The following is an 18,299-nucleotide window of genomic DNA, read 5'->3' as shown; positions in this document are numbered from 1 at the left end:
CCATCCAAAGGACAATTACAATTCTAACAAGCTCTTTACACATTTGAAGTGCAGAGCCAAAAACTAAGCCACAATGTTTCCAGTTTTCTGAGTATTTCCATTCTCTGCACATTGACCTTTGTCCAGAGAATGTCCAGGAATCCAAAAAAGCCAAACGAGGTCATGCCACAGGGTCTCTGGAATCCATGCAAAATATGCATCTGGTAACAGGAAAGAAAAACACGGGACTATAAAAACCTATAAAAATAGATCAGTCCCAGGATAATATTGTCATGGCAGAAGAAAACCAGAAGGTTGGATACAGCTGCAAAACAGTATTGAGAACAGAATCACTAACGAGGGAATGAAGAAAATTACAAGAACTTCTATGAATCTGTAACACATCTGTTTATCAGAATCACAATCAATGTAATTTATTTTACTTCAAATTGGTCCCATAATGAAGGCACTTAACAGGGCAGTGCAGGTGAAGCACTAAGTGCTCTGGGACAGCCTGAGTTTGTACTGGTGATTTTTTTCCCCTAACTAATTTTTTCCAACTTTTTTTACCCCTTTCTGACTAGCATGCAGACAGGGGATTTTGAGAACTTACTATTTTTTCCCTTTCTGACTAGAACATCACAGTCAATTAAACTGTAAAAACGGCTTGATGTAACCATTTTGCAAAATATTAAACCTACTGTTTACATATGATAAAACAATAATTTTCCACCTAAATGATTCATGCAAAGGCTCTTATGACCTGCTACCACTGACTGGAACAAATGTGACGTAAATCTTGCTCTGGATAATGCTTACACTATAAACCCTTCTTTCCCATAGGCGTGGGTAAGTCCTGCATGCATCTCCTGTGAGAAACGTCTCCTCCTGACTGACTCCTCCTGACATAAAGTTAACAGGGCAGCATATGCCAGGCTGAAGTGAAACATGTTCTGGATAAACTTTTTACTGCCACTTGGCATTGTTTCTGCCAGGGCTCATTATAAAATAAGTAGGGCATTTTATAACTACAACACACTACTGTAGTCATTTATAACCTGCAGCTGCAATGTGGTAACAGGAATGCCTAAACCTGCAGTTTCAGACTTTTATATGCATCTTGTGTTCAAAGTAAATCAAATGCAGAGCATAATGCCCCTTCTCTCAAACAAGGTTTTTCAGCTACAAGAGTTGCTAATGCCTGGCTTATGATCAATCTCTGAAGATGAGGCAGAAGGAGAAAAATTATAGAGAAGTAGAATTAAATAGAAATAGGAGGCCCATCTGCTGTCACAGACTGGAAAGTAATATAGGCAATCCAAAGGCAGCCTCAGAGCACTTGCTTTTTAAATAATTAAAGCAGGTTTAAGGTTTAGATCTTTACCACCAAAAATCCTTAGCAGTCTGTGCTCCATGCAGAAAGGACCTCAGCCTTTTGGGCAGCTACATCCAGCACGCACATCCCTGGCAGTACCAGGATGGAGAATCAGCAGCTTCTCCCTTCTGACTAAGGGCTTTTGATTTCAATCTGACCCAGATCTCTCCTAAACCATGCTACTTGGTCCTTGAAGAATTTATTAGGGTTCTGGTCAGGCCTCAATCTACAAAATGAAACGTCATTCTTTCCTTCCTTCAGACTGGGAATGTGGGCAATCCCTGCAGGCAGGGCTCTGGCAGTGTGAAGATGTCAGCAGGCAGTGACAGACCAATTCCTTCACATTTCAGCCATTCAGGACCCAAACCAAAGACACAGCAAGAAATGCTCTTTTTTCTTTCGCTTTTCACAGCAACCTGACCACCAGTCACATGAACACCCTCCAATCTGCACATGTAAACCCACCACCGGGAAAGTCAGGAGGTCATGAAATGAGCTACCAGCAAGGACATAGAGCCTGCTGCACATTAACACTCTCAAATCAGGGCTTTTCATGTACAGTGCATTTAAAACAGCCAGGCTAGAGGAACTGTTCTTCTAACGCCTCTAGGCAAGCATCAGAAAGTGTTGCCCAGAGCCCTCCCTGTTGACTTCTATTACAATAGCTACAGCCTCCAAAGCCAAAAAATCTAGCTGTGTACTTCCCTGGGTATTGCTTCAAATGGACAAATATACAGTAAAAATCCCTGCTTTTTGTCAAAGGCTGATAAGAGCAAGCAAAGGAATTCATTAACAGGTTCATAATAATGCAAATTTCTGTCATTTTAGGATTGAGTTTCCTACAACAAGACAAATGCTTTTCCATTAGGACTGACTTCCATGGGCCAGATGTGTTTCTAACAGCCACTAAACACAGGAGACATGCAGAGCTTTGAAATGGCAGAACTTATTTCATCTTCCTGACTCCCCGACAGCATTTCTCAATGATTTGGGCAACTCAACAAAAATCTCACCACATCTTGATTACTCTCTATTCAGCAAAAGAAATTACCATGTTCCCAATTTCATTAAAATCACTGTATTGTTATAATGATTGACATACAGTGTCATCAAATAAAGCAAAGGTGGACGGAGATTGTCATACCTAATTTCTATCTCAATCACACTTGAACTGCTTATATATTAGATGTAGCTGCTTTAAAAAGAACATCCCTTGGGATCAATTTGCCTGACAGCTACCACATGGAAGGCACCCATTGACTAGCAGCTCTCTTGAAGAGGTACAAGCCCGCATTATCTAAAGGGAAAACTGGCTCTTTGTTACACCCATATTTAGGGACCAAGGTTCAGTTACAGACAAGCTCATGAAGGAGCATTAAGTTTGCAAAGACAAGGACAGCTGTCATCATTGGGATCATTGCTGAATGACACCGAGGTCCCAAATTAGGGATAGAGCTGTGCAGATGACACTCGTTTCTGGTGGGTGTTCGTTCCTGCTGACCCTGCTGTTTGCTCCCAGTGTTGGGGCCATGTAACCCAGAAATGATTCACCATGACTAGAGTGATATCTGCAAGCCTGCAGATGTCCCAAAGCTCTTTCAAGTAACAAAATGCCAATAATAAGGAATTACAGAAGAAAATCCCAAGTGTGACTGTGCAAAGCAGCGGCCCCAGGAGGAGAGATAGAAGAGGCTGGGAGCCTTCTCTTGCTTGGAGAAGGGAGATTGAGGACAGCCTGACTGAGGTTTACAAAGTCATGGAGGTACTGAATAAATGGAATGAAAGTGAATACTTCTTTGCACTGGGGTAGTGAACTCATGGAACCTGCTGGCATAGAGAAGGCTGTGGAGTTAGAGAGTGTTTCAGGTCAGAGATGGTTTGGATAAATTCCTGGACAGCAGGTCCCTAAACAGATCCTAAAGGGAACAGACAGGTATGTGTCCCTGTGAATTCTCCAATTGGGCATGCTGGTGAGTATGAGCAGACTGCAGAAAGCAGCCACAGCTCTCCCTAAATACCATTTCCAGCTTCACTGCTGGAGACAGCCCTGGGCTACAGGCTGCAGCTGAGACTCAGCAGGATATTACTAATGTTCTTATCATTCCCATTCAATCTTTTCTAGAGAATCTCAGCATAACTAGCAACAGGAGGTTGTGCTATTCCCATATCCCCCCATCAGTACCTCACAGTCATAGGGAGAGGCTGACAGGACTCAAGGGGATGTCCACACAGCTGCCTTGCATTAACAAACTAAACCTAGACCTTTCCCAAGCCAGGCATCACAAGGGCCACTCTCCCCTTCTTTATCCTTCCACTGCCACCTGACCCCTAAAACTTGTACAGATAAGTTGTACAAAACTTGTACAACTTGTACCCCTTCATCACCTTGCACAACTTCATCTCACAACAGACAGTTCTGAATGGCAGATCCATTATCTTTGTGCAACAACACAGCAACAGACTCATGTCTACAGCACCTTTCAAATTCTTCCTTCGCATAAGGTATCACAAAAGAACAAACTCATCCAGATGTGAAATAGTAGCAGCCATGCAAATTCAGAGGAATCAACTCAGTTGTCTCTTTTCCAGGCAAACAGGCACAGCTCCCTCAGCCTTTTCTCTTAAGAGAGATGCTCCAGTCCCCCCAGCATCTTCACAGCCCTCCATGGGACCCTCTCCAGGAGCTCTGTGTCTTTCTTGAACAGAGGAGCCCAGAACTGGACACAGCACTCCAGGTGTGGTCTCAGACAGGGCTGAGCAGAGAGATCACCCCCCTTGACCTGCTGGCAATGCTCTTCCTGATGCAGTCCTCAATACCACTGGCCTTCTTGCTCACAAGGGCAGTGCTGGCTCGTGGTTAACTTGTTGTGTACCAGGACTCCCAGAGCTGTTTTCCTGTAGGTCAGCCCCCAGTCTGCACTGGTACACAGGGTTAAATCTCCCCAGCTGCAGAACCCTGCACTTGCTTTGGTTGAGTTTCATTATGTTCCTCTCTATCCACATCTCCATCCTGTCCAGGACTTGCTGGGTGGCACAGCACTTTGTGGTACCAGCCATTCCTCCTCAGCAAACTTCCTAAGGCTGTGCACTGTCCCTCCATCCAGGGCATTGATGACTACAATAAACTGAACTGGAATCAGCACAGACCTCCGGGGAACACCACTGGCTACAGGGCTCCAAGCAGACTCTGCATCACTGATCACAACCAAGGTCCAGCGTAGCACATCGCCTCACTGGCTCTTCTGTCATTTGGAGAAGAAAATTATCATTAACACATTCCAGGAACCTCCTACATTACTTACACCCTGCTGTGTTGTCCCTCATGAGGACCAGGACTTCTAAACATGAGGTTGTTCTTATCTGCCTGTGGAGGACCTCATACACTCAAGTCTTCCTGGTTGGCCAGCCCACTCTCTATAATGTCACTGTGAAATTATCTCATCAAAGTTTTAAAGTTCTATTTATAAGTCTAGTAATCCCATCATTGATTACAGTGACTGTATTCAAATTATAAATCCATTAGCTGCTCAACAATGAAATAAAATCAATAATGCACGTAAATGGGAAAAAAGGAATTTAAATGCATACATTAATGTCACTTGAAGTAGTGCTATTTTATGCACCATCTCTAACAAAACTGTGTCACATCATTAGCAATAATGTGAAAAATCTTTTTCAATTAACAGAGCTGATTTGATGCTATGTTCACTAAAGTGGCAATCCATTCCATTAAACACACACATATGAAATGCTTGAAATATCTATGAACTCTATCCATACATCATAAATTCTCTCCTAAGTGCTGAAACACAAAAATAGATACATCATTTTCTATTTATGCTTTTTAAACCTCCTGTCAGAGGCTACCAGGCAGGGCACTTCAGTGACTCTATCTGCAAGTAACAAAGAGCACCAATTTTTGCCCCATGCTCAGCCACTGGTGCCACAAAACAATAGGAGATGCTTTCACACAGAAGATGTTCAAATACTGTTCTACACAAGCAGGACAACTGGGCAATCCTACCTGCACACAGTGTACAAATCAGTTCCTTTCATGTACTACACAGACACCACTGCAAGACTTTCCCCTCCACCAGCCTGCACATGACTCGGATCTGAGCTCAGCCTGAATTTATTTGGTTTCTCTGCTGCATTAACTTCTGAAGCCAAAGGGCATTATTCATCTGCAGCCCACCCTTAACCCATGTAGCCCATGCAACAGTAGCCTTGTAAAAGCTGTTCTTTCTCAAATCTTGGATGACACCACTTCTGAGCTTCAGCCAAAACGTATGAACCTTCCTTGTATGGTGACTTCTAGTGCTGGGATGGCACGGGATGCACTGATTGTCAGCTCACCAGAGGACTTATAGTGGAGCAAATTCAGAGTATAAATGGACCAGCAGGAAGCAAGAGAAGCTAAAGAGAGCAAAGTCAAAGTAAGCACAAAAGGCCTAAGAATCAAGTTGAAAGGCAGGAGTAGAAAATTTAAGTATTTGGGGTATTTAGTGTAGCTTATGACACACTTATACATCATAGCCAGATGAGAGAATGCACTGTGGGCCAAAGGTAAATCCAGTTGATTATCATTTCCACATAATCTCTAAAATCTGCTTGTTTTAAATCTATCTCTGATGAGTTACAGGTGAAGTCTGGGCAAACATTCCTTATTATTGCCTGCTGACTTCAATTGTCAACAGAGGCAAGTATGGACTTGTTTCCTCATGAGAGCTGTAATAACAACTGCTTAGCCTGCAGGGGTGAAAGATCAAAAGAACTGGTTTCAGGTGGTAATGTGAGCCACAAGAGGGTCTGAGTCCTCAAACAGTTACCCTGTCCCACAACTGTAAAACCAACACTATGGTGGAAATGTCAAACACAATAAAAAGAAATGCAATCCACACCCTCACCCAAGAAAAGGCTCATTTCCATCTTGTAGCCAATAACCTTTCTGTTAACTCTTAATATTTTTCCTGTATCACTCTGATACCTGGAAATACGTTAAAAAGTAACCTCCTTTTCACCTTCAGCACCCTACACAGGACAATCTAGAAAAAGAGAGCACAAAGGTCCCATTACCTACACAAAGCAGAGGGCTATGCTTCCAGCTGCACGTCTAAGGCTGAATTCCCAACCCACTCTTCCCAAGCCAGTTTGTTCCCTGGCTGCTGGGACAGGGTCTCAGTGACAGGTCCCCCTGGGCAGGGTCTCACTGACTAGCAGGGTTGTCCTCCCACATCACACCCCTCCCTCTGCATGTGCCAAGGCAGCAAAGCCCAAAGCAAGGCATGACTGCCCAGCTGACATGCAGCAGCCACAGCAAAGGCCTTTTCCATGGGAATGTAAATTAGGTTAGTATGAGGAAGCATTTAGTAACCTGGACCAAAAGGTTTCCTTCTGCTGTTGAGACTTGTTATGGAGGGCGACCAACACCAACCTCAAAAATGAATAATTTTTGCCACCCCCTTTTCCTTTATGTACTTCCTCTACAAAAACAGTGACACCAACACTACTGGAGCTGAAGAGAAAACAGAAAAGCCTCTGTGCAGTCCCTGCCCCATCATCTGTCTAACACTGACTTCTTGAGGATCAAGATGTTATATGTGGAGTCTGGAAACGTCCCAAAGCCCAGAGACACCCATATGTCTCACGGACAAGATTTATGGTCAACGCACTGTATTTTAATTGTTTCATTACGAAATATATTTCCCACATTGTATTAATAAAAGGTCACTGAGAAAGCTATCAAGTAGGGTTTTAAAAATTAATTTAAAAATCCATTCGGCATGACATTTATCAAAGCAAAAAAGTAAATGCTGGAAAGTAAATCTTGTCATTGTTCTGTTTTCCACAGTCAGCTTTTTATTGCATCTTTCAAACAAAATGCAAGTCACCCTTGCTATAAACAAACAAAGAGGCTTTAAGGAAAGTCAACAGAGGCTGAACTACTCTCAGACAAAACCATCTGGTTTAGATTAAGGTAAGCAGAAGACTTACTCAAACTACAGGAAAGCTTGAATTGTGACTAAAATAACTCATAGGTTCTTCACATAAGACAAATAAACATAACTTCTTTAACTTTAGAGTCTATGCACCCCTTTATATGTGCTGTCCTGTGGGTGAATCATCCCTCTCTGAACTTCACAGACCCAAGCAATAAGCTCATACCTAAATTTAAATTTGTGAATACTTCAGGAACACACATTTGATAATTTTACCATTTTGCATATATAGGCTTGGAAAGTGTTACTTAAGGCACTTCAAATTTTTTAGTTCTCCAACTTTTTCAATTTCTTAATGGTGCGTTTTTTAGTATTTTAAATCCACTTACAAACTGGTAAGTGTTCAAGGAGCCACAACACTTTGCCTTATAACCAGTGCCAACTGTATATATTCAAGTAAGAAATACAGTGTGACGAGCATTTCATTTTGTGTAAGATGAAAGGAAAAGCAATTTGCAAATAAGCTCTATTTCACTGAGATGTCTTTATAGCACATGGCATGGCTACTTTAGCACTTTTATGCAGTACATAACACTGCATAATAACACAGTCAATTTCAAATATACAGTAAGACCTCTGTCTTTCCACAGTACACAATAAATGCAGATATTTCTAATAGGCGTACAAGGTATTTTCAGTGGTTTTAATGTTCTAATTCTCAGCCAGATTCCAACACATCTGGGAAGTCCAAACTCCCCTCAGTCCTCTCCTTTTGCATTAAACTGGGTGGCAGTGCTGAGCACTGCTAATGGGTTTTTTTTCATTCAAGTAGTAACTTTATAGTCACTTGTCAGGTCAAGAACCGAAAACATCAATATAAAACTATTTATTAATTACAGTTGTCAGGTGCCTAGCACAAATCAGCTGCTTTACCCAGAGTTATACCAGCTCCCTCCCCTCCACTGTGTTCACTGTCTGCTCAGACAACTCATCACTGCTACTGGTGATTATTTTTTGTAATTTTTCACAACAGGCCACTTGGGTAAAGCAGCTGATTGCATCTTCACCTTTTGCACCTTGGTTGCAATCCTAGTCTTCCCCTCCCTGAACCTTCCTCCAGATCCTTAATTACTGCTCCTCTTTACAGCTCCCAAAGCCCATGGTTATTATTTTCATTTGAGCAGCACCCGCACTACGCTTCAAACACACGTTCCTGTTCAAAAAATTTATAATCTATATAATGGATTTTTCACACTTGAACTCCAAACACATATTAAAAATTTACGACGTCCTGCACTTCTGACCCCCAGCGTTCAGCCCAGAAGTGTTTTCACAACTGTAAGTGACATAACAAGGTAATACACGCGAGTTTGGGGAGGGAGATGAGAGCAGCAGAAATCTTTTTTTTCCTCTCCACAGACAATTCCCCTACTGCCACTATTAGAACTAACCATGAATAAAAAAATACGGATCCTGGATAAATGTGTGCGGCTGCAAGGTCTCCTGAGGTTTGGCAGATGTACACCAGGGTGTGTTTTCACACCCAGAAGGCACGGGGGACACAGTAGGCTGCATCCAAAAAAGGATTCGCTCCACATGACCTACCTGGGCTCTAGCAGCACCAGCTGGAAGCCACAGGCACCTTTGGTGGACAAGGCAGGCCAAGACAGACACCCAGGATGAGAAGGACAAAGCATCTCTTTGAAGTGCCTCTTGGTCTTTCACAGCCCCAAAGGAAGCCTCAGTACTTATGTTATAATAAATACCTGGGGTTTTGACAATTAAAAATACTTGAGATGAACCTCAGCCTTTACCTCTGTCTTCCCAAATTTTTAAAATTAATCATGTCCACTCCATATGCAGTAGTGAGTTAAATCACTGGGAGGGTAGGCACTGGGTAGAAGCCTCCCACCAGGGAGTTCAGAACCTGTTTCAAGCACCCTTTGGTAATGAAAAAAAGTGTAACCAAGTACAGATCCCCAGTGAAACAGGAGTATTTACAGGGTGATCAAAATAACTGGTGTCACAACCAAGAGTGGAAGCTCCCTGGGAAAAGAGCCATCTTTTACTTCTGCATTTGTGCAGTATATTGCTTAAACGGGGGCTGAAGTCTTTAAAATCCAGTCACACTTAATAAATAGTACATTCAATGCTGTTCTTTCTACTGCAGTAGTCTTGCTCCAGAATTCATCTAGCCAGACCAGCTTTGCTCCACAAGACAAGAAGTATTACTAAAGACAGACAACACTAAAAGTACGTATATGAACAGTTCTCTTCTGGGTTAATCTGAAACCTAAACCCTGTCTCTAACTTCAGGAAAGAAAAGACAAAATTATCTCCCTAACCAGTTAAAAAAAAAAAAAAAAAAAAAAAAAAAAAAAAAAAGTAAATAAATCAAACAAACTTTTCTAATAGGGAAGGAAGTTCAAATGAGAGAATCAACAGAACTGGGAAAATCCTAGTCTTTGAAAAATTGTAAAATGATGCAAGATAAGCATTGGACAAGAATGTCCTGCAGTGGATACTGTCCTAGACAAGGGCTAGACTAGCTGTTTCCTGAAATCTCTCCAATCCTATTTCCTTCAACACCTGTGATTCCTCAGGGGAAGAGCGTAGGGGAAGCACTTTCTGCCTCACCCACCCAAACAACTTCATCAGACACAAGGCTCTTAACAATACAAACAGCAGTGGAAGAATTCCGACAGACACAAGAAGCACCATCTGGAAAGAGATGCACTCACAGACTTCAGTAACTACATTTGGGTTTAAATGAATAAAATAAATAAAGAGAGAGGAGAGATCAAACAACTGAAGACTAGCTTCCCTCCAAAAACTGCTTATAAATCTAAACGATCCTTGCAGATGACTGGATCACATCCAAGCTGCCTCCAACACTCAATGTTTGTCCTTTCGTTAAAGGTCACCGTTTTCCAGGCTACTGAGTTTCTTTGCACATTTCTAAATCACACTTAAGCTCTGCTGCATTATACACATTTTTCCTTCACAGGGGTTAAATGAGGCAACAGTTTTATCTTAGAATAGTGTAGTGGTTAAGGAAGGCCACATGTATCAATCAGCATGGTTAAGCAGGAAGAAATCTGCAGCTGGCTGTTACTGAATTATTTAGGACAAGAATAAGGGCAGACAAAGAATGAGCAGAGAAATGGAAATACTTCTGCTGTCAGAGTGCAGGCTTCTTAGCCCAGCAGCTTTCCCATTTTTCCTTCTCTATTTCTGTGATATATAAAGAACTTAGAAGGCAATTTAAAGGTAACATCATATACCATACATCGCCAAATTGATCCCTAATTCATGGAGCAACATTTTAGAGAAAAGCTCTCCTAGCAGAAGTTCCTTACAAACTATGAAGAGCTGAATGGGCCATTTTCCCTTTTCTTAGTGAGTGACCTGATGTCAGCAGAGATTCACTGGATTTAAATCCCTCAGAGATGGAATGTATGTGAATTTACAAATTTCCTTAAGAGAGAAAAGAATGGGAGGGAGGAATCAAGTCTCCAAGCCTTTTCTGGAAGGAAACACAAGTCAGCCTGAAAAAGTAATGTTACACAGCAGCACTCAAATATTTATATCTGATGATCTTGGAGCTCAACCAGCTGAAGCTACCAAGCAATATTAGGTAGTGTTTACATACAACAGCACATAAGGCATCATGTTAAATGTAAAGCTGCTTGGCACCAAAACACCTGATCCCACAAGATCTGTTATGTCATCTTTAAGTGAAAACCATTACTTCAAATTGTACACATTTCATTATTACATACACTCCCCCATTCACTACCTGAAAACTGGTCAGGAATGAATCTCAGTCAAAACCAGCCACATACTGTGTCCTTCTTAGCACAGCTCCATAGATAGCCACATAACAAATTTGGTTTTAAAGGTAACGTGCACCTCTACAAAGCTTTTCCATTTCCCACAAGAGTTCTTACAATGCACGCAGAATACAGGAAAACAACATCAAGGCTGAAAATCCAAGTGCAGTGACATTTACAGGCATGTGGCTCTGAAGCAACCTCCTGAGCCCCTTACTCAGCAGCAAACTGTTTTGCAACACATCTAAGCTGCAGATTAATGCTGTGCATCACAGTCCATCAACAGCAACTGCTGAACTGCACACAGTGTTAGAAGCTCAGCACTAGACTTGAGGGTCAAGTTCACCTTTGATATAATCCCATGAAGCTCCGAGAGCTTCATGTGTGACAAACTTGGCCTTTAGTGTTTTTCTAAAGTAGCTACCACATATGTGACAGACAAATAACATCACCTGCATACATGAAGCTAAAATAGGTGCAAAAACATCTGAGGAAAGGATCTCACCATGTGAGATAAGAAAGCAAATTCCTCATGACATTTGATAGAACATCTTCCAAAGCTCTAACTCTTCAGCTTTTGAAACATGGCTTAGAATACCATTAGCTGATCCACACAAGGATAAATATGTATAGATCTCAAATTTTATCTGTATCTCTCTTTATGTCCACACACATGCAAACAAAACCGAAGCAGCTGAATTATCACTACTTACCAGACAAGCCTGAGGCAGGAAGCTGTTCACTCTGGAGATACTCCACATGCCCTCGAGGTACTGCTGAGCTTGGATGGTGACAGAGCTCAGGGCACCACTGAGACCGCTGGGGGCCACCGTCACCTGAACGCTGGAGTTGGGAAAACTGCCCACGCCTTGAGACCATCCGAGTCCTTTCTTCCTCTCTGCTGCAGAGAAGAGACTGGGTGGCTTTCCAGGCTGCCTGCCCACCTGCCCAGCAATGAGTGGCAGGTCCCTCTGGGAAGAGACAGTGACCATCCTGGGTACCATGCTGGTCACTGCCCCGGCTCCAGGCGGCAGGTCGGGCATCTCTGGGTAGCTGGCCTGGCTGAGGGTGTGCATCATCTGAATGGCTTCCTGCTTCAGCTGATTCAAGTGAGTGGCACAAGTTTCACATCTGCTCTCTCCTTCATTCCTGTTTTTCTGTAAATAGTCAGGCACTTGAAGCTTGTCAAAAATTAAAGCTGATAATCGTGGGTCCTAAAGAAGTGAAGAAAGGGCGGGGGGAAACATAGTCAGTTAAAGCGGTGCAGAAAGATAAAAAGGAGAGGAAAAAATAAAGCTCTCTGATTTGCTCTCCACTCACGGAAGTACTTTAAATCTGTTCTGGTAACTCTCAGCATTTTTCCTGCTGAATACCCTAACAGGCCCACAGTGGATTAATAAACCATAAGTGAATTCATTTGTATTAGACCCAGCATGAAAATTATCATCAGAATTAAACAGTGGAGCTATGGTGTTCTTGATAACTGCTCATTCTTCTAATTAACTCTCCTTTGGAGACATCTACAGCGCCCGTGTTTCCCATGCTCAGGAACAATGTTAGCCGAGATGCTGAATCTACAAATATCATCACCTGATTCAAAGGCACACCACCATCAGAAACCAAGGAAAATTAGACTTGAAAGTATTTTGCAAAATTAATGCGTGACCTGGTAAACATCTTGCTGCCCCTACCTTCATATATGATGAATCAAGTGGCATAAAAGCCAGTCTACATGGTGCTGCCCACAGGACTGTTATTTCTGATCTCTGCAACCCAGATGGTTGCAATATTCCCTTCTGCTACAGTTGCTTTAATGAAAAATAGATTTGAGCCTACAGCCATGTGTGAAGGTGTGACAATGCGCACACGAAGTCGCTGATTTAAAAGCAACACCTATTTTGTTTCCACAGAGCAATTCCCCATCAGCCCTTGGCTAGTTCATTTTAAGGCTGCTCAGACATTTTAAAACCCAGCACCGTGTTTCCACTTCACAGATAGAGTTACCTATCTCCTGAAATACACAAACACCCTCCCATCCCAGGCCTGCTACTGTAAAGATTAGTCAAGAGATTAAATCCAGCCCTGTCGTAAATCTGCTATCGAGACTAACACCAGGCAGTAAAACTGACCCAACTTCACACACCCTCACAGAGCTCTCTAAACAATTAAGGTTTTAATGAAATCACAGCACAGCCAAAGGTTTATTTGTATAATTATTAAATGAAAATATTTAATTTTCTTGTTAATAACTAGGACACACATAGCTGGTAAATCAGCCATCCAACATATGCTGGGGATATCCCCAGATTGGCACTTGTTTTTAAAAATGTATTACTTTATGCCAAGCTGCAATTGCTTTCTAGGAAATGAATGTCCTATTAGAAAACTCATTCTGGCTTTAATTACAATGCACATCAATAAAACTCTTTAAAGAAGTCTTGGCACTGGTGCTTTGGCTTTGCTCTGAATTCAGAAAGTACTAAAATACTGCTTGACTTCTGCAGCAGCAGCATAGAATTTATCATCTCATGTTCAGCTGTTGGACTACTCCTGCAATAGTTTTAATCTCTCACGAGACACAGCAGAGTGTTGATAGAAACCACTGTAAGTATATCTAGCATCACATTATTCCACAGCCAAAAGCCATTAACCAAAGTTGCTCTTTCTGCAATAATCTAAATTATTGTTTATTGACTTAAGATAAAAAATACTTCTCAGGCTAAGAAAAGCTTCTCCTACCACTGGCTGAACAATAAGTTGATTCACAATAGTGAATCAGCATAAAAAGTTAAGTGAAAGACACTTTCATTTTTTTCTCTTCTTTTTATTGAGGTTTAGATCCTGCTAAAAATGCCTTTGAAGTTGCACCATTTGCTTACCCTCATGAGGAAGAAAATTCTTTCCCACCAAACCTCCCAGAAGATGGCAATGCTAAATTAAGAGGTATTAGTCAGGGAAAAAAAAAAGTAATTAATATTTTAGAAACTTTTTTCTATCCCTTCAGCAGAAAGTGGTATTGGTTAGACTTTAAAAAAAAAAAAAAAAACAAACACAGAGACTCAGTGCTGCAAGCTCTATTTAGCCTCGGGTAAAACAAAGGCCATGCAGTCTATCTCCCAAGAAAAACAAACAGCACCATGCTCAGTGCTCCTCAGAAACTCCTCCAAGGAAGAGCCCCCTGAGCAAATACCTGCTGAGGCTGACACACAGCATCTATTCAAAGAGCCCCAAAACACAGCACCTTCCAGCACCGTGTACCCCGTCTGCAGCAGGCACATCCCTGGGCTTACTCCTTTGATCCAAGCTGGGCACACACGGAAGCACCTGCACGTCCCAACTGCATGAGCCTCATCTGGCAATGTTTAAATTGCTATCAAATGTCAAAAGTTTCAAATAAGCAATTAAAGCGAATTACTAGGTGAAACAGGCTTCTCATTTAAAAGAAATTACTTCTTTTGATGTAAAGAAAATTAATGACCCCAATTCTAGCTCCATAAACACAGTTTACAGCATAAGGCAGATCAGAGTCAGGCCTGTCTTGCAGTTACAAAGAAATCAAGTCTATGTCATATTAAAGGGAGGTAACAAAAATAAATTTTTAAAATATATATATTTAGAAAATTACACAGAGCAAAGCTTATAGGCACATAGCATGCCAAATTTAAACCTCATAAGTTATTTATAGTAAAAGAAAAAGGCATCTCATTTCCAACGCTTATGTGTCGCCAAGCTTTACAAGGAGCCTCTTAACCCACACATCCCGCCTCTGTGACCCCCAGTTGGCATAGTGGCCAACCTTCTCCAGCACCTCAGTTAGAGCCCAGCTGGACAGTTAGATTACTTTTATTTTTCCACTCTGAGAGACAAAAACACCTGGCTAATGGTTGGGCGTGAAGGCCAGAGGAAACACAAGTTACTGTTAAAAACATTAACCAGAACTTAAAAGTTTAGCCAGCCCCATTAAAGAGGTTTTCCTGCCCAGTGACAATGCCTGGTCCTGGAGAGCCCCTGCTTGAGCAGCTCACACCCTGACAAGGCTGGGGGGGAGTTACACTCTCGTGTTTAACACAGGGAAGAAATAAAACCTGAGTGACCAAATGTGTGACACACTCGTGGGAGGGGTGAAGCAGCCAGAGCCATCCTTGCTACAGCTCCACCAGCAGACAAGGGAGCCAAACAAAGGGGTGTGCAAATCGCTGAGGGCAATGGAACAAAAATTAAACATACAAAACACAAGGCTCTGCTCCAAACAGTGCTCCAAAACTTCTTCAGTCTGCTGTGTTACAAAGAACATGACTCTCTTGTTCCTCCACAGCATAAATAAACTATGCTGTCTTTGTCACACCTACTTTCTAAATGCCCTTCTTTCCTCCTGAACAAGCAGGATAAGCAGAATACCGTGATGCTGTATCATTTACAGCTCCTGGTCCCACTGCAGAAACCAAAACCCTAAGTTCAGACTCAGCTTGTTAACTTTTACATACAAATTTTAGATATTCAAACATCACAGACTGTTAGAATTGTAAAATAAATGGTCCAACTAGGAACTGAGAGGCCAGCAGCCCCCAGCAAAGTCAGGCTATGAGATAATTGCATGTTCTTATATGAGGACAAGTCTCCTGAATGCCTGAATTTACCACTGCTTTTCAGCAAGCAGTTCTTAGAGACACAAGCCAGCTTGCCAGCTGCTGCTGGGAGCTCAGACACACACATGCAAACTGCCCACATGAGAGGAGCTCACAGGAATGGTCTGCAAGTTCAGCGGGGCAGGATGGTAAACTTGGAAAACCAGGACTGTGCTCCCACTAGAACACACGGTGGAACACGCACTTCCTTCAGCACTGCAGCATTTAGCCTGAAGCCTGCCTTCAGGCTTTACTCTGAAACCAGGGGTAGGGAAAAGGAGCACAGACTTGAAAGCACATCAAAAGCTGCTACTTGCACCAGCGAGAAGGAAGCAGTCTCTGTAATTGAGGCTTCCCTCTCTGATGGAAGAGCTCAGCTCTGCGTCTCCGCACGAAAGCAAGTGAGGACCAGCAGGGTCCCAGCTGGTGGGGTGACACCATGTGCTGCATGTGGGGCACACAAACAAAACCCACATTTCACTGCTGTAAAATACTACATCCCCAGACCTGCCCTTGAAACTGCAGACATAACTCGAAGCAACTCAAAGCAACTGGGACGTGGCCAAAGGCCACAATCACCAAAAATCCCTGCTACAGCTTAGAGACCAAAGCCACAGCCAGGTTTTCAAAGCATGAAACACCAAATTACCTTCCTGGACCTGAACTATTCTGAGAAGTTGAAGCACTTTATCAGTCATAACTGCACTTAAATGAAACTATTTTGAAAGTATAGCTCAATCTGCAATTTTCCATGTACTTAGAGTTAGCAGTTAGATTTTCTGTTCAACTAAACAAGAAAGAATAGAGAGGTTTTTTCCACTGAAAACGAGAAACAAAGACACGAGCTTTCAATCTTACCTGCAGCTACTGACTTCTTACTCCCAAACTAAGCAAGAGAAGAGGAGGCAGCACAGCATCTGGATTCTCACTTAAGAAGTCCCTGAAGTAATACCCACCCATCTGTAACCTAATCCTGGCAGCGAGGAACTATGCACAGAGTGTGAACAAACGAGGGCGAACAAATGATGAAAAGTCAAATTGCCAACAACCATCCTCAGTAATTACTCACAATTTTGCCTGGCACTGGTTTCTGCAGTGAGAGTGTATCTGCAGCAGTACTGAATTGAATTAATGTCTTGATATAAATATAATTTAAGAGAAAGCAGAGTCACTGAATGTCACATTGAAACATATAATTAAATACAGATTGAGGTGAACAACATTTTAAAAATATGGTTTTGGAGAAAGAAATGTACTATCCCAGTGCACAAGAATCAATGTTAATGATTTTTTGTCTTAATTGTCCTTCCAGATCTCTGCCACACTGCTTACAAATTAGTTTTTATCTTACAAGACATTGTGAAATATTCCCAAGTATCTTCTATATTGACAAATACCTTGAAGGCTGATGCCTGCTTTCAACTATATAGCAGTCATTGTGAAAACAAACAAACAAAAAAAAGCAAGCACTATATTGAGCAAGCCCAGAGAGTGTTCCGTGCAATCAAGGGAAAAAAAAAACCAATGCTAATGATTTTTTTTAAGAGAAGTTTCCAACTATCTGACTAATCTCAAGGGAGTGAAAATATGAGCTTTAAGTCTTCAAGTAACCCATGTTGTGAATTCATTCAGTCACTAACCTTATCTTATCAGAATATAAACAATCAAGGAAAAACAAACACATGAAGCTTTCACAAAAACAGAATTCACCTGAAGTCCCATCTCCTGCTTGTTAAGGGTATCTGGAACCTGCATTGTAACTTCACTGTCCTTGAAAACATTCCCCTAAACAAGCAGGAAAGTAATCCACATTCCCAAAGTGAGCAATATGTGCAGGCATTAGGAAAAAGTAGATACATTTTTAAGGCCTAATTCCATTCAGCCTCTTTACAGTAATGTCTCACTACCTTTAGGTGGAAGGTTAATTTAAGCCAATGGACTGTGGCCCTCCTCCCATTCTACCTCCTAGCTGGATTTCTTCACATCTCCAACCCCATTATTCTGTTTCCAGCCACGACCTGAGGTAGTGCACACAGACATAATGCCCTGACTCTACCCAGCTGAGACTCAACCCAATTCCTTTTCATCTCTGGCATCCTCAAGAGTTTGAAAAAAAAAAAATCCAAGCACATTTTCTTACTTATATAAAAAATGACACAGTATCTCTTTTAAACAGGGCCCATCTTTCTAACAAAAGCCAGGCAATAAGATAAATCCGCTCAAAACCGGGTGACCCCGCACTAAAAATGACTGCGCCGTGTTTAGTTATTCGGCAGCTCCACTGAACTCTATTTATTTCCATTTCCTGCCCACTTTAATGTACTTCAGTGGCCTGCAGTAAAGTTAAAGCAATAGGTGTCTGTCATAAAGATGAATGGTGCTATTGGAATGCATAATACAGTGGAAAGAGGAAATGAGAGCAATCTGGTTTATTTACATCTCAGGCTCCCATCAGCACCTCAGCCCACCTCCCAATGGCTTCAGCTGCCTTTCCTGTTATCTTGCTGTATAGTCCCCTGCAATGAGTTGGCTTTTAACCTCTCAGAAC

At 42.0% G+C, this 18,299-nt stretch overlaps 1 protein-coding gene across 1 annotated transcript in view; it reads right to left on the bottom strand.

The window, feature by feature from the left end:
• KIF26A (kinesin family member 26A) overlaps positions 1–18,299 on the bottom strand; it is a 95,412-nt gene that overhangs the window by 52,581 nt on the left and 24,532 nt on the right. The window contains exon 3 of the mRNA XM_041399427.1: positions 11,840–12,340. Within this exon, the coding sequence (XP_041255361.1) occupies positions 11,840–12,340 (501 nt within the window). The remainder of the gene's footprint in view (positions 1–11,839; positions 12,341–18,299) is intronic.

The sequence above is a fragment of the Onychostruthus taczanowskii genome, unplaced genomic scaffold (genome assembly GCF_017590055.1).
Source record: "Onychostruthus taczanowskii isolate IOZ18803 unplaced genomic scaffold, ASM1759005v1 scaffold1, whole genome shotgun sequence".
Lineage (NCBI taxonomy): Eukaryota > Metazoa > Chordata > Aves > Passeriformes > Passeridae > Onychostruthus > Onychostruthus taczanowskii.
Note: the sequence above shows the minus strand (reverse complement) of the source record. Positions and strands in the feature narration are given on the sequence as shown.